A 13,928-nucleotide genomic window follows, 5' to 3' on the forward strand; every position below is an offset into this window, starting at 1 on the left:
GACAGGCAGCGGAGAGGAGGACTGGGAGCACATACAGTGGGGCCAAGTCACTGGGTTGGACCCTGGCTCTGCCTCTCCCTGGCTCTGGGCCCTTGAGCGGGTTGTCTGAGTGTCCTCATCTGGAAATGGGGTGACAACAGTACGCACCCTGCAGGGGCATGGTGAGGATGAAAAGTAAGCTCCGTCACTCAGAGCCCGCACAGAGGAGGTCGAGAAGCCCCAGCTGACGCCTGCCTCCCCCTGCAATGGGAGTCCGCACACAGTAATCCGAGCCCTGGTCTCCCGCCCCTTCCCCTCACACCTCCACCCCCCCCACCCTGCGCAGACTCAAACACATGCTTTCAGATCACAGTATACATTAGTTCCAGGAGAAACCACTGTCATAGTCGAGGACTCCGGAGCCTCTCTGAACGCCAGGCTGCACCAAGTCCAGCCCATCAGTGGGGTAGAACTGCAAAGTGACAGACGTGGGAGTCTCCTAAAGCCATCAAGCCGGAAGGCAATGGTGGCCAGAGAGAGGTGAACATTCAACCTCCTGCCCCAGCCCCTCCCACCCCAGGGGTGCTCTCCCTGCTCTAATTTCTCGTCCCTATGCCAAGTGGACTCTGCAGAAAATGCTCCATCCCAACTTTTGCTACAGCCCTAGAGAGACCCTCAAGATCTCAGAGACTTTGTCCAGAGAGGAAGGCATTGATATTCATGGAGAATGAGTAGGTGTCAACTCAGACCTGAGAGGAAAATGTGGCGGGGGACAACTGATGAGGATGAATGGGAGGCATGGGCTTGGCGCGAGAGTGGTGCTGGGGAGGCTGTCTACTGGAGAGGCCACATGTTTCTACATAGTTGCTGACACTCAAACACCCTAAAAATATGCTAGCAACTGGACAAGGATGAACTAGACCCTACAGCCAGCCTTGCCTCCTTCTTCCTCCAAAGTATAAATATTTATGAGCAGTGGGGAGGCTTTGAAGTCAAGGTTACTTGGCTTAGGGTCTGAGGCACTTTGATAAATGGCCTCTCTTCCCTCCTTGATTTTCGTGCTGACGTTGCTTGTGGGTTTGCCCTATTTCCAGTCCCAGTGGACACTAAAGTCTCTTCCATGCAAGAGGCTATCTGTTGGCAGTGAGAACGTGGTCTTTGCTCTGCGCCCTTTGAAACTTCATGCCTTGGGCTCCGGGTCTTCCCTTGGCTCTCTTCCTTGAGGGATAGAGAGACTCACAGGCACAGAGTGAAGACAGCAAGTGGGCAGTGGCTTTGGAAGGGAAGGAGAGGGGTGGGGATTGAGTAAGAAAAACCAGCGCAAGAGAATCCCACCCCCCCAAAAAAACACCTAAAGACGACCAAGGCTGTGGGCAGAGCACAGGACTAGGTCTCATGAGACCTGGGTTTGGGCTCCAGATTTGCATGGACTCTCTGAGCCACCCCATGTGAGCGTGACCTCTCTGGTCCTGACTTGCTCTCCTGTAGCAGGAGGACGCTGGGCCGGATCATCTCTGAGACCCTTTCTGGCTCCGACCTTCCCTGCGTCCATGAGAACATGGAGTCATAACACTGTGGTCCGAGGGACATTAGAAACCCCTCAGGGACCGTCCTAGTTCCCCCAAGGCAGTTGCTCTTCTGCTCATAGTTACCCCCAGCAACCCCAGTCTCTGAACTGATGCTGATCTAGGGGACCCGGTGACAATCCCTTCCTCCTGAATGAATCCTGGAGTCTGAACGTCCTTGACAGTGTCCAGAGGGAATGTTTGGCGGTTGCTTCCCTTGTGACCAAATAATCTCTCTCCTAGAGAAAATGTCACTGTGGGTTATCAGGTGTTAGAAGCGACAAGACGAGTACATATGCTCCATGCAGCAAGGTGGGGGAGCACAGAAAGTGCCCCGGTGTTAGAGGGAGAGATTTTTGTTGATGCCGGAGCTCATTGCCTCATGATTTCCCATTCATTCTCGTGTAAGGCAAAGATTAGATATTTATACGATTGAAAGGCACAGCATAGCAATGAAGGGCAGAGGGGCCAGGCAGGACAGGGGCTGCTGGCCCAGCCTGCTCGGGGCTGGAGCAAGCAGCAAGCTGGGGAGGGAGGCAGGATGGGCTGCGGCCCAGTCACCAGTGGGAGCTGGGCTCTGCAGGAAGCTGGCCAGAGTGGGCAGCGGGGCTGTCTGGATGCTAGGGATTTATCAAGGGTGAGACTGGAACTCTCTCTCCTGTGATGAGCCTCTGGCAGCCTCTTGGCGCTGTTTCCTCTGAGGCCTCAGGGAAGGACCTCTGGTGACCTGAGAGCACCCAGGGCTGGCAGAGTGGTTATTGAGTGACTCTGCTCACAGCCAGGTCAGTGCCCTGTCTGGACCAGTTGGCTTTGTTTTCCAGCACCACGTGGGAAACCTTTAACCCCATGGAGCCAAGAACGGCTCCTGGTCCCATTGGGCCCAAGGAAGAGGGTGTGGACGGGGCAGTGCACGCCCATCCCCTCTGCCGAAAGAACCCACCGACCTGGAGCCTTCATGGGGGGCACAGGGGCCCTGCTGCCGCTCTGGGAGTCTGTGCTCCATCTCCCCAACATGCTGCCTGTGGGATGGAGCTCGGGCCCCACGCCCTGCCTCCTCCCCTTGCTGGGTTCTTGATGGATTTTTAGCAATGTTTTTCTAGAAAAGCCTTGGCCCATTGGCTTCAGAACCTGGGGCCTGGAAGGGTGAGCTGCATTCTCAGGACCTGCGCTTTGAGCCTGGAGGGACCCCTGGGTGCCCATCCTTCCAATTTGTTCCTGGTCATTATAAGACATGAGCTCCAAGGGTAGGGCTATCATTCTTGTTCTGAGCAGGAAAAGCAGTTCGGTTTTGACATTCCCATCTGACCGAGACTTCCTTGCAGGGAGGCAACCAGGCCCTGCCTCTCCTCCCTTCTGCATGGAGGAGGGCAAAGGAAAGATCCCACCCAGCTGTCCTCTGCACTGGCAGGAGCTGGAGGACTAAACAATGCAGAAGCGTGATCTGGACGTTTCTGCCCACCACCTGAGGGTGGGGGTGCAGGAGGAGAGCTCAGGGCTTGGCAGTCCAGAGAAGAAAGAGTCACGAGGCCGGGCCTGAGGGAGCGTGGGGGTAAAATGAACACTAGCAGGCTGGGAGGCAGGCCCACTGAGCAGCGTGCAAGCAAGGGAAACTTGCAGCCCCTCTGGACCCAGGTGGCTTCTGACTCCAGCGCAGGGTCAAGCAGCCCGGAGGGCTCACTTGGGGCCAGGCAACCAAAACAGCGGGCAGGGCTGGCGGACTTCATACATTATTCAGAGCATCTCTGGCAGAAGGGCTTGGGGAGCCATCTTCGTGGTTTGGGCAGACAGCCCAGGCCCGGCCTTGCTCCCTCACACCTCCCCTGGTTTCTGCGTGACCCTGATCTGCCCTACGGGCCTCTTGTAGGAAGCCTTCCCTCTCTGCTTCCATCCTGGCTTGGTCCTGCCTGCAAGAGTCCGGACACCTGGGAATTTAAGGCAGAATTCTAGCAATACTGAGCTCTTGCAGCAAACTCCTGATGGAATATGTTATTTTGACCTGGGTTGCTCTGAGCGGGCTGGAGCCACTCACCCACCTCCCCTCGGCCCCAGCCCAGCCCAGCCTTCCCAGAGGTATGACCCATACCTGGCTCGCTGCAAAACCAGGCTTCTTAGGCCTTTAAATCACATTGCAAGGGCCAGCCACTCAGGAAAGTTCCCTAAAATGATATAACCCATGTCCCAGTCTTCCGCACGTGATCTCTTCCCCACGTGGGCTTTTGTCACGTGATGCTGAGCAAAACGGGAGGACCTCAGTCTGTCTCTTCCAGGGTCCACCTGATGCAGTTGGTCTTTGCCTCTCGTCCTGGAAATACTTTGTTTCCCAGGGCCCTGTGCTTCCCCGGGTTTCCTCCTACCTCACCGGCTCTTAGCTGTCAGTCCTCTCGGCTGATTTTTCCTCCCAGTCCCCACCACTGAACGAGACAGTCCCAGTTACGAGGCTCAGGCTAAACATCGAACTCCAAATATGGGATCTCAACTAGTCTCATGGCTTTTAACACCATTTATATGCTGACTTCTACATTTCTTTCTCTACTTTGGCCAAGGCCTCTCTCCCGGACCCTGGACTCCATATCCAAGTTCCTCTCCAACAACTCCATTTGGACGTCCCAAAGTCATCTCCGATATAATGTGAGCCAGTCTGAGCACCTGGTCTTCCTCCCCAAATGGATCTTCCTCCAGGGTTCCCCAATTCACTGAATAGGGATTTCCTCCCAAGTTGCTCGAGCTGAAAACCCTAGTTCTTCTCTTTCTCCATACCCCAGACCTTACCCTCAATCTGTCAGCAAATTCTGCTGGTTCTGCTTTCAAAATATCTGCAGAATCAAGCCAGGTCTTACACCTCCACCATCCTGTCCAAGCCACTGGGCTCTCTTACGGCAACAGTCTCTCAACTGATTTCTCTGTCTCTGCCCTGGTTGGATAGTGTACTAACCTCCCAGCTACACTGACATTTTAAAACCTTGGACTGTAGAACCCCATCAAGCTTTCCTGCCCCTTTACCCCTCTCACCTCCGCTTTTGCTCTGCCCCCGCCCCAGCCCACTTCCACATCAGCCACACGGGCCCCCTGACTGTTCTCTGACCAACCCACATCAGGTTCCCTGCATTCGCCTTTCTCTCCACCTGGGTCTCTCTTCTTCCAGATATCTGCATGGCTCTCTCCTTGTCATCCTTTGAGTCTACTCAAAAGGCCCTTCTCAGGGAGGCATCTCCTGACCAGCCTGTTTCACCCGCCCCCATCTCTCTTCAAACCACCCTCCCCACCACACTTTCCTGCTTTGCTTTCTCCGCAGTATCTCTCTGACAGTACTATTTACCTCACGACCTCATTTGTGTCCCCCAATCTGCGTGTAAGCGCCTTGGGAGCAAGGACTTTGTTTAGCACTGCACCCCAGAGCCCAGGACTGTACTCAGTGCCTCGCAGACGGTCGAACAGATCACCATTGAATGCACCGTTCTCGAACTATGCTTCCTCTCACTTCCTCAGTTCTCTTTTCTCTTGGGTCTCCTCCTGCTTCCTGCCCTTTGCTGGCCCCTTGCCTCCTCTTCCATGACTGTGGGTGCTCCCCAAAGCTCGGTTCTTGCTCCCAACTTCTCCTCCCACCATCTGCATCCTTGGCCCACTCACCCACCCTCTTGGCTTCCATAATCACCTCAAACCATTGTGTTCTTCTGATTGCATTGACTCGTCTGAAACCTTCACTCAACGATAAGCTCCTTGAAAGCCAGGACTCTATATGTCCCTTCAGGTGTTCTTGGACCCAGATAAGTTCTCTGAGGGATCACTGAAGACATGTAGAGTGGATAAAGATTCATCATGCTTCCCTCTTGCGGCCGCCTGCCTCCCAGACAGGCTAGAACTGAGAGCCTGAGATCCAAGGTGCGAGTTGCATCAAGTTGCTGGTCAATGAGCCTTGGGGAAGCTTCATCCCACGGTGATTTAATGAGTCACAGTGGACCAATTTAGCTGATTCTTTGGCTCTACTTGAAGAGGCCTTTTGTGGGCCATCCTTGGATCTCATTTGACTTGAGTACGTGGGCGTGAGAAGAGGATGCAACCAAACTCTTTTCTGGTTAAGGACAGGCGATTTCATTCCAGAGGCCAGCCTTCCTCCACATGCTGGGCTAGTGAGGACCTGCATATCCCTCAGGACAGCAGAGCTGCCTTCCTGCCTCCCCTGCTACACTGTGAGCCTTTGAGGACAGGACTGGAGTTTAATTCCTCGTATTCTCCATGCGAGCCCGGTGCCTGGTACAGAGCTCATTACACAAGTAGTCTTGCACAAAGAAAAAACCCAGTCTGACGTGAGAGAAGTTCTTTCTAGATCCTTCCCCCAATCTGGAGAAAACAAAGAAACACACTCCCCTACTCCTGAGAACCCAGCCTTTGAGCACTCTCTACCTTCATTGCCATCAAAGCCTAGCCTAAAATTTGCCTTTCCTGACTCTGATTTCTTTTCTCCATTTCTCCCCAATGCTTCTGCACCTGGCTTGCTGCAGAGCAGTTTTGTTACAAGCGTCCTGAACCGGCCCATCCCCCAAGCGTGTGCCATGTGCGCGGGGGGGGGGGGACCACTGGGCCTACTCTAAGGCGCCCATTAGCCTGGGCCCTCTGAGGCGGAGGGCTCATCTTCTCCACAGCCAGCTCAAGCTTCTATAGGCAACAAGCTTCCACACCAGTGACCACACATACTTCACACTCGAATGTCTGTTGAATGAAAGAGCGATGAATGTCAGACTACCACCCACAGGAAGAATCCTGGGGAAATGGGAAAGGAATCCCAGTGTCAGCACAAAAGCCGCCGCCTGGAACAAGAGGAAGGAACCTAACCAGGCCACAAGAGAAAACAAAAACACTCTTCCGGATCCCTTGAACGAGCTGCACAATTTCAGATGTCTTCTGCCCCAGGGAGCTACAAATGTAATCCCGCTGCGCTCCCACCATAAGGACCACGGGTTTGATTGAAGACCTGGATTTGAATCTTGGCTCTCCACCACCTGCTGTCTGGGTGACACTGGGTGACTCACTTAACATGATCCTTCCTTTCATTGTTTACATAAAGGGGATGATAATAAGGCTTGTGGTGAGGATGCAAAGTGATCAGGATGGTTGTGCTCAAGGCTCCTGGGGGGAGCTCAAGTAATAAGCCACACATCCCCAGTAAACAGGGGTCTGAAAGGAGGCAGGTGAGGAGGAAGCTAAGCTCCCCCTTCCCTCCCACAGGACTGTGCCTGGTGGGAAAAAGAGGAAGACAGCTTGTGGGTGGAGAGCGGGGGCTTCCTTGTGGCAGGAACCCCCTAGAGGACATTTCCCAGGTGCTGGGAGAGAGGACTGATTCTTACTGACATTTAAGGGAGGAGAATATGTCTGGAAATTCCGCCCAGTGGCCTATTAACCTACGGACCACACTCCCAGGGACTGGGTAGCTCTGTTCTGAAGGCAGGGGAGCCAAGCACTTCTCTCTAAGAGATGCCAAGAATCTTAGAATCTCGGACTTTGAAGGTGGTTTAACACTCAGGAAACTGCAGCTCAGAGAGGACAAGTCACTTTCCCTTTGGGCTCAGCAGGCTGCTCCGTGACAGTGCCGACCTAGGCATCTCATGTACGTTACTTGGGTTTCTACATTTAATCTCACTACGAGCTCTAGGACCCATTATTATCCCTGTTTTGCTGATATGGAAACTGAGGCACAGTGTAGATAATGTCCCCAAGGTCTCAGGCTAGAAAGAACAGAAGCCAGAATACAACACAGGTCTGCTTGGTACCCACGCCTGAGCTCTTTCTGTCCGGCCTGCTCATTCCCAGGCTGGAGACTATTCCACCATATTAGGCCTCTCTTCCTCCCTGCAGATTCCGAGTCCAGGGTCCCTGGAAGTACCCAAAGCACACCAGCACCCCAAAACAACACACACATGTGCACACACACACACACACACACCAGTACTTGCTCACTCTGACCTGGCGGGGACCTGCTAAGGCAGGAAGATGGCCGAGTCCATTAACGCCACCAAGCACAACACGTATTTATGGCCCCAATTACAGCCTTCACCTCCCCCCACCACCAAGGCTCAGGAAGAGCGACAGGAACAGTTGTGTGCAGCGGGGTCTGAGGCCTCTGTAGCAATAACTACAAGATTACAGAGACGTTAGCAAAGCCCCGTGACGGCGGCTCTATTATAATGATAAATCTACAGCTTTATATAGAAATAATGAGACTGGGGGCAAAAGGAGGGGGAGGGAAGAGCAGAGGGATTTCAGCCAGTCAAAGTTCTAGGTGGAGGGAAAATGACAAGCCCCTGGGAATGCGCAGGGGACCACCAGGGGCCCCTAGTCAAGCCAGGCAGGAGTGGGGGCAGCAAGAGCGTGACGGGCAGCCTCGGCTGGGGGGCCGGGGTGGATTTAATGAACTACCATGATTTCCTTCCCACTCTGAGCTCCTTGACTCCGTGGAACAGAAGAGAGGCTTCCAATGGCTCTAACACATCCAGGTCACTTGCTTTTCACCCTCCAGCCTGGTGGGGGGGTTCTACCTCCATTGCTCCCTAGGCTTCCCTCCAGAGCCTGGGGGCAGTGAGGCAAATGTCCCTTGTGGCTTAAGATTTGCAAGTAATCAAGAGCTGAACTCCCCCGATGGACACATCTCCTTCACTAGCCTTGAAGCTCCTAATTCAGTGGTCGTGAGAAAAACAACAGGAATGCTCCAGCCTTAGCTACTTTAAACCAACCTGAGCCATGAGGCTGGAACCAAAACAAGGGACATACCCAGTCCCACCTGCCAGGGCTGAAGGTGATGATCCACTACAAACACCAGGACCACCAAGGGGACGGCATTCATGGACTCGTGCGACCTCCAAGCAGCCTGCTAAGCCCCTGATTCTCCCAGTGCCTCTCCTCCTCACTGAGCCTCCCCTTCAGTCCTGACTATCCGATCCAACTGGTTAATCAATTTGCCACTCCAGACACAACCCCCCTACCTGAACCATATCTCCGAGGGACAGCACGGGCTGCGTCTCTCCCCACCAAGCCTGACTCTACCTGTTTTCAAAATATTATTTGACCTTCTTCTCCAGGAAGCCTTCCCAGGTTATAACCATACCCGATTCCCACTGCTTCTTTAATCATCCTTTCTTTGTGTACCAATATAGTTTTAATTGAGTTAACTAAGCTGTGGGTCATTCTACAAAAATGTTCTGAGTTCTTATGTTTGCTTAAAATGACACACTCAGCCCGGAGGAAAAAATAAAGGGGAAAGTCAAACGTGGGACAAGAGGCATTCCTGAGCCTTTGGGAGGACTTTGCAAGACTGAAGATGATTCGGGGTAAAACTGAGGGACCCAGGAGTAAATCCAGAGGAGCGATTTCTGTAAGAGCAGAAGGGCTCAGGGAACTTTGAAAGGGGGATTGGTTTGGGCCAGACCTACGTGACAGAGGGAGCCCTGTGAGCAAAGGCAGGAGGCAGGAACGTCGGCACGCTCGGGGGACCAACCTGCAGGACAGCGGAGTGGGGCCCAAATGCAGCTCTAGGAATGGAATCCAGCACGAGGACAGATGGGAGCCCCCGTGCTCATCCGTACCACCTCCACCACGCTGGCGGCAGGATTTCACACGCACCCACTGCTCGTCATTCCCATGGACTGGGACTTGAGCCTCTCTGGCCCCCAAATAACTATAATTTCAGAGTCAGCACCAAAAAAACAGGTAAAAGCACCTACCCTCTTACTTCCCTTCCTCTTCCTTTGCCTGATTCCTCGCCCACCAGGAGGACGAGCCTACTCCTGAGAGCCAGCCCCCCGGAAGAGCCGTGGACTGGAGGGCCCCAGGGCCCCCCGCTGGCAGAACATCAGCTCAGACAGACTGCAAGCAGGACAGGGCCTGGGAGCACAGCCACCTGCCCTTGGCTTCAGAAACTCCTGAGCCTGGCCTCCCAGTGCTCCCGGCTGGGATGCTAGCCCTTCCTCTGTCGGGGTATAACCGCCGCTCCTCCCCACCTCTCCTAGTTCCTCCTCACCCTGGGAAATGCCTGGGCTGCCCTAACTCTCCATAGCAACTTCACACAGTATACAGGATTCACTACTTAGCATTACTAGCTCCTGCAGAGACGTCTCTTGTCTCTGGAATTGGATTCTGATTTTCTGGGGATCAAAGAGGCTGTCTTTTATCCCTGTCCCGCTCACTCCCCAGCGCGGGGCCCAGTGTTCTGCTCAGGAGGAGAGAGAGGAGGACCAGAACACTACTACCTGAGGATGAGAAGGAAGGTGACGATGTGTCCAACACCTTTTGGATGATCTGCCGTTTTCTGAAGCCGGGCTGGGGGAAGGGGGATGGGATGAGGACAGGGACAGCCACAGGGTTCCAGCATCCAGAAAGCTAGCTAGCCTCCCTGTGGGGAGTGCACTTAGGCACAGACTGGCCAATCCAGGCCTGGGTCTTCCATCATGCCCACAGCTAAGGTCACAGGAGAGGGAGGGTCTGAGTCAACCTCTGCTTCTCCAGCCCCCAGCCTCAACCCTCCCGCTCTCGGAGCCCCTGGGTCTCAACCTCCACGTGGGGAGGACCGAGCTGCTTTTCTCTACCTGTGCAGTCGCCATAATGAAGCTGTTACCCGTTGAGAGCACAAGGGAAGAGCTGCACCAGATGTGAACTTTACAGCGATTTATGGAGCAGAGCCCTTGGGCCTGGGCCGGCGCACAGCTGCTGTGCCAGCCCACCCCGTCTGCCCGCCCTGTCTGTCTGGCCCCGCTGCTGGTCCTGTTCTTGGGGATTTCATGGAAGCAAAGGCCGGGGAGGTACTGGGACATCAGACTGAACTGGTCAAAGTCAGCACTAGCTGGAGAATGGGGTGTCCCCGAGACCCGCCCTGGGGCAGAAACGGAGCCCACCAAGCTTTGAACAAATCCGGTTTCTGACACTTTTCCCATCGGAGCAAGGCTGATTTTCCTGGCCTCTCCCCTCGCAAATTCAACACAGAGACATTGAGAATTGACTGTTCAAAGGGAGGGCCTGCAAACTGAGTGGGGTCATCCCCACCCCAGAGAAACAGTGCAAGAACTATCCAGGGAGACTCAACCAGTTAGCACTCAAGACCCCAGACACAAGGCCATTGGTGTCTGATGGATACACCCATGCTGGGCTCTCAGCTGCCTGGATGGGCTTAGACAGAGGTGCACCCACCCGTGGGATCTACACTGGACCAAAGGGCTCTGAAAATGCCCTCTCAATTCTCTGTGCCAAACCCGACCTCCCTCTGAAAAGCCAGTTCGAGCCTCAGTGCCTCGAAACCTTCCCTGGTTAATTGCAGTTGATCGTGACCAGCCAAGCGCCCCCTGTCCCGTGTGTGGATTAGCCAGGTATCCCTCCAGGCTGGCCCGGGCAGGGAATGCCTCCGAGAAGGGGCTCTGCAGTAGCCACTGATGTTGGTCGTTAAGTGCTTCCCGTTCTCCTTCTGGGCACACGGTGGGATTTCTTTGCCCAGCCCTCCTGAGTTGCCACATGTCTGGCTTTGGCTGATGAAACGCTGGTAGAAGTAACATACATCCCTTCATTGTGGAAGCTTTGAGATATAGTGCATGACTTGCCACATCCCCTTTCTCCTGATGGCAGCACGTGTCCAGACGGAGCCTCTGTCAGCTCGGACCCTTGGGTCACCCCAGCCAAGCTGGGAAGCATGGGTAGCACGAACAAGAACTAGATCTTGGTTGCTCTAAGCTACCAAATCCTAGGATTATTTGTTGCCTGCAACATAACTGCGTTGATCCTGATTAACATGCCCTGTTCTCGATTGCCTTTTCCAGGCTTCTAGCACACATCAGTGCACTTGGCAAATGCTGCTGTCTGATTCAGTCTAGAGACCTGGCCCAATCCTCACCCATGATCAAAGAGATAGATAACATTATTTTATAGGCGGTAGACCTAAGGCCTAGCAGATGGAGGGAANCCACATCCCCTTTCTCCTGATGGCAGCACGTGTCCAGACGGAGCCTCTGTCAGCTCGGACCCCTGGGTCACCCCAGCGAAGCTGGGAAGCATGGGTAGCACGAACAAGAACTAGATCTTGGTTGCTCTAAGCTACCAAATCCTAGGATTATTTGTTGCCACAACATAACCACAACCACGTTCGTCCTGATTAACATGCCCTGTTCTCGATTGCCTTTTCCAGGCTTCTAGCACACATCAGTGCACTTGGCAAATGCTGCTGTCTGATTCAGTCTAGAGACCTGGCCCAATCCTCACCCATGATCAAAGAGATAGATAACATTATTTTATAGGCGGTAGACCTAAGGCCTAGCAGATGGAGGGAACTGCCCCAGAACATATCATCAGAAGCAATGGACAAAAATTCTCTTCCCTGCCAGGCCACACCCCAACCTGGGGCAGCGAGCAAGGACTTCTTCAGGGTGGGCTGAGCCACTGGTCAGTTCCCACCATCCCCCTTCACGTCCTGAAGGGCAAAGGCCCACTTGTCTCTAGGGTGGAAGAGGATAGGGACACGCCCCACTCAACCGAGCCCTAGGAACCTTCAAGAAGCCCAGGAGGCAAGGCTGTACTCACACTTGTGGCGTACTGGATGTCCTTCCAGATAGACGTCTCCCGGGAGAGGTCGGAGGCCTCAAAGAGGTTGTCCAGGATGACCTCTCCAATCATGTCATGGCGAGAGAAGCGGTCAAAGTCGAAGACACTGAGATGTAGCTTGCGGTCGGCCAGCTCCTCGTAGGGCACCGGGAAGTGGAAGTTCTCATCGAAGGTGGGGTTCAGGGTCTTGCGGTGCACCCGGGTCTGCAGCTTGCACTTGCGATCAGGCAGGAGGTAGATCTTGACGTAGGGGTCAGAGCTGCCACAGAAGTCCTTGGCAGGGAGGTCGAAGGCCTTCAGGATGCGCACGATCAAGGTCTCGCTCTCGTAGTCATAGCGCAGGCTGAAGTTGATTTTCCCACAGCTCTTGGTGGCCTCGGACTTGGCATCGTCCCCATCCACCGACTTCTGCTTGTAGAGTTCAGGCTTGATTCGGCCAATGCTGGTGGGCTGCTCTGCCGCCGGGGGCAGCTCGTTGCCGTAGTCCACACTGGAGACGTGCATCTGCCGTGGCAGGTGGCGCTTGAAAGACGTGTGCCTGGCGGGGGGGGGCGAGAGGGGGCAGGGACAGCGTGGTCAGGGCTCCAGGGGCAGGAGCGTGCGGGCCACAGCTCCTGGCTGCCCTGACTCATCCTACCCTTTGCAGGGCCCTTTTCCTCCTGCTCGCGGACCCTCTCTCCACTTGCACCCACTTTGTTCGTGGGTGGTTGCCAGCATTACAAGTCTATGGAAAGGAGTTGGAATGGGGCCTGATATAGCCTAAGCTCAGCTCATGGTAGCCTTTGCTGCCATTTTTTCCCCCTGCTTGCTGGGTTTCTTTCCTGGTAGACTGACTCTGGTTCCCCCATAAAACTATGAGATCCCTTAGGAGAAGGACCATCCTTTCTTACCCTGGCCGTGGCTGTCCCTTCGTCATCATTGCCCGCTCTACCACCCACACCATAGTTAACATTTATTGGGCTTGGGACCCAGATGGCATAGGTTCATATTGGCTCTGCTGCTGTCTGGCTACGTGACCTTGGTCAAGTTATTTAACTTCTCTGCACTACAAAATGAGGATAATAAAGTAGCAATTGCATAGGATTGCTGTGAGGAGGAACTGGATTCATACACACAAAAAGCACTTAGAACAGGGCCAGGTGTATAGTAAGCGATACAACATCTACACCGGATTGTCAAAGAATCCAGCTCTGATGGACTCCTTCCTTGGCTCCTCACAGAAACCTTATGAGTCATTAGCCCTATTTCAGTCTGGAAAACTGAGGCTTAAGGAAGGTGAGCGACTCGCCCAAGGTCATATGATGAATCTGAAAATGTGACCCCCAGCACGTTCGTTCCTGGACTCCCAGCTGAAGACCTGGTCTCTTCCCTTCGGCTGGTCCCCTGGGAGCCTGGGGACACATTGCAGGGACCCAGGAGCCCACAGGAGCCGTAGGTTTGAATACATACAAGTCGGGCATATGCACCACTTCCGTGTCCGAATTTAGGGTAGGCTGTTTGTTATCATGTGGTGGGAGTTGGTTTTGGTTTTCTCAGTTAAAGAATGCCATGTATACAACCACTGTCCTGCGGGGGACTCTGTCCAAGGTTATAAAGGAATCCTCGTTCTCCAAATGTTGGGAACCTCTTGTCCTAAATCCCGTGCACGGCAGACCCTATCGACAAGGCTTGATTGGCATATCCCTAGACACACCACGAACTTTTCTGCCTCTGGGCCTTTGCATAGTCTCTGCCCTCTGCCTGCAACCTCTCCTTCCCTCCAAACACCCAACACCTCTCAGCGCACACCACGGAGCACAGCGCCCCACCTCCAAG

General features: G+C 54.1%; 1 protein-coding gene across 5 annotated transcripts in view; it reads right to left on the reverse strand.

The window, feature by feature from the left end:
* SYT6 (synaptotagmin 6) overlaps window positions 1–13,928 on the reverse strand; it is a 64,631-nt gene that overhangs the window by 37,206 nt on the left and 13,497 nt on the right. For all 5 annotated transcript variants that reach the window (XM_034654140.1, XM_034654139.1, XM_034654138.1 and 2 more), the window contains one exon: window positions 12,093–12,651. In XM_034654140.1, the coding sequence (XP_034510031.1) occupies window positions 12,093–12,651 (559 nt within the window). The remainder of the gene's footprint in view (window positions 1–12,092; window positions 12,652–13,928) is intronic.

This window comes from Ailuropoda melanoleuca, chromosome 2 (assembly GCF_002007445.2).
Source record: "Ailuropoda melanoleuca isolate Jingjing chromosome 2, ASM200744v2, whole genome shotgun sequence".
In the NCBI taxonomy this organism is placed as follows: Eukaryota; Metazoa; Chordata; class Mammalia; order Carnivora; family Ursidae; genus Ailuropoda; species Ailuropoda melanoleuca.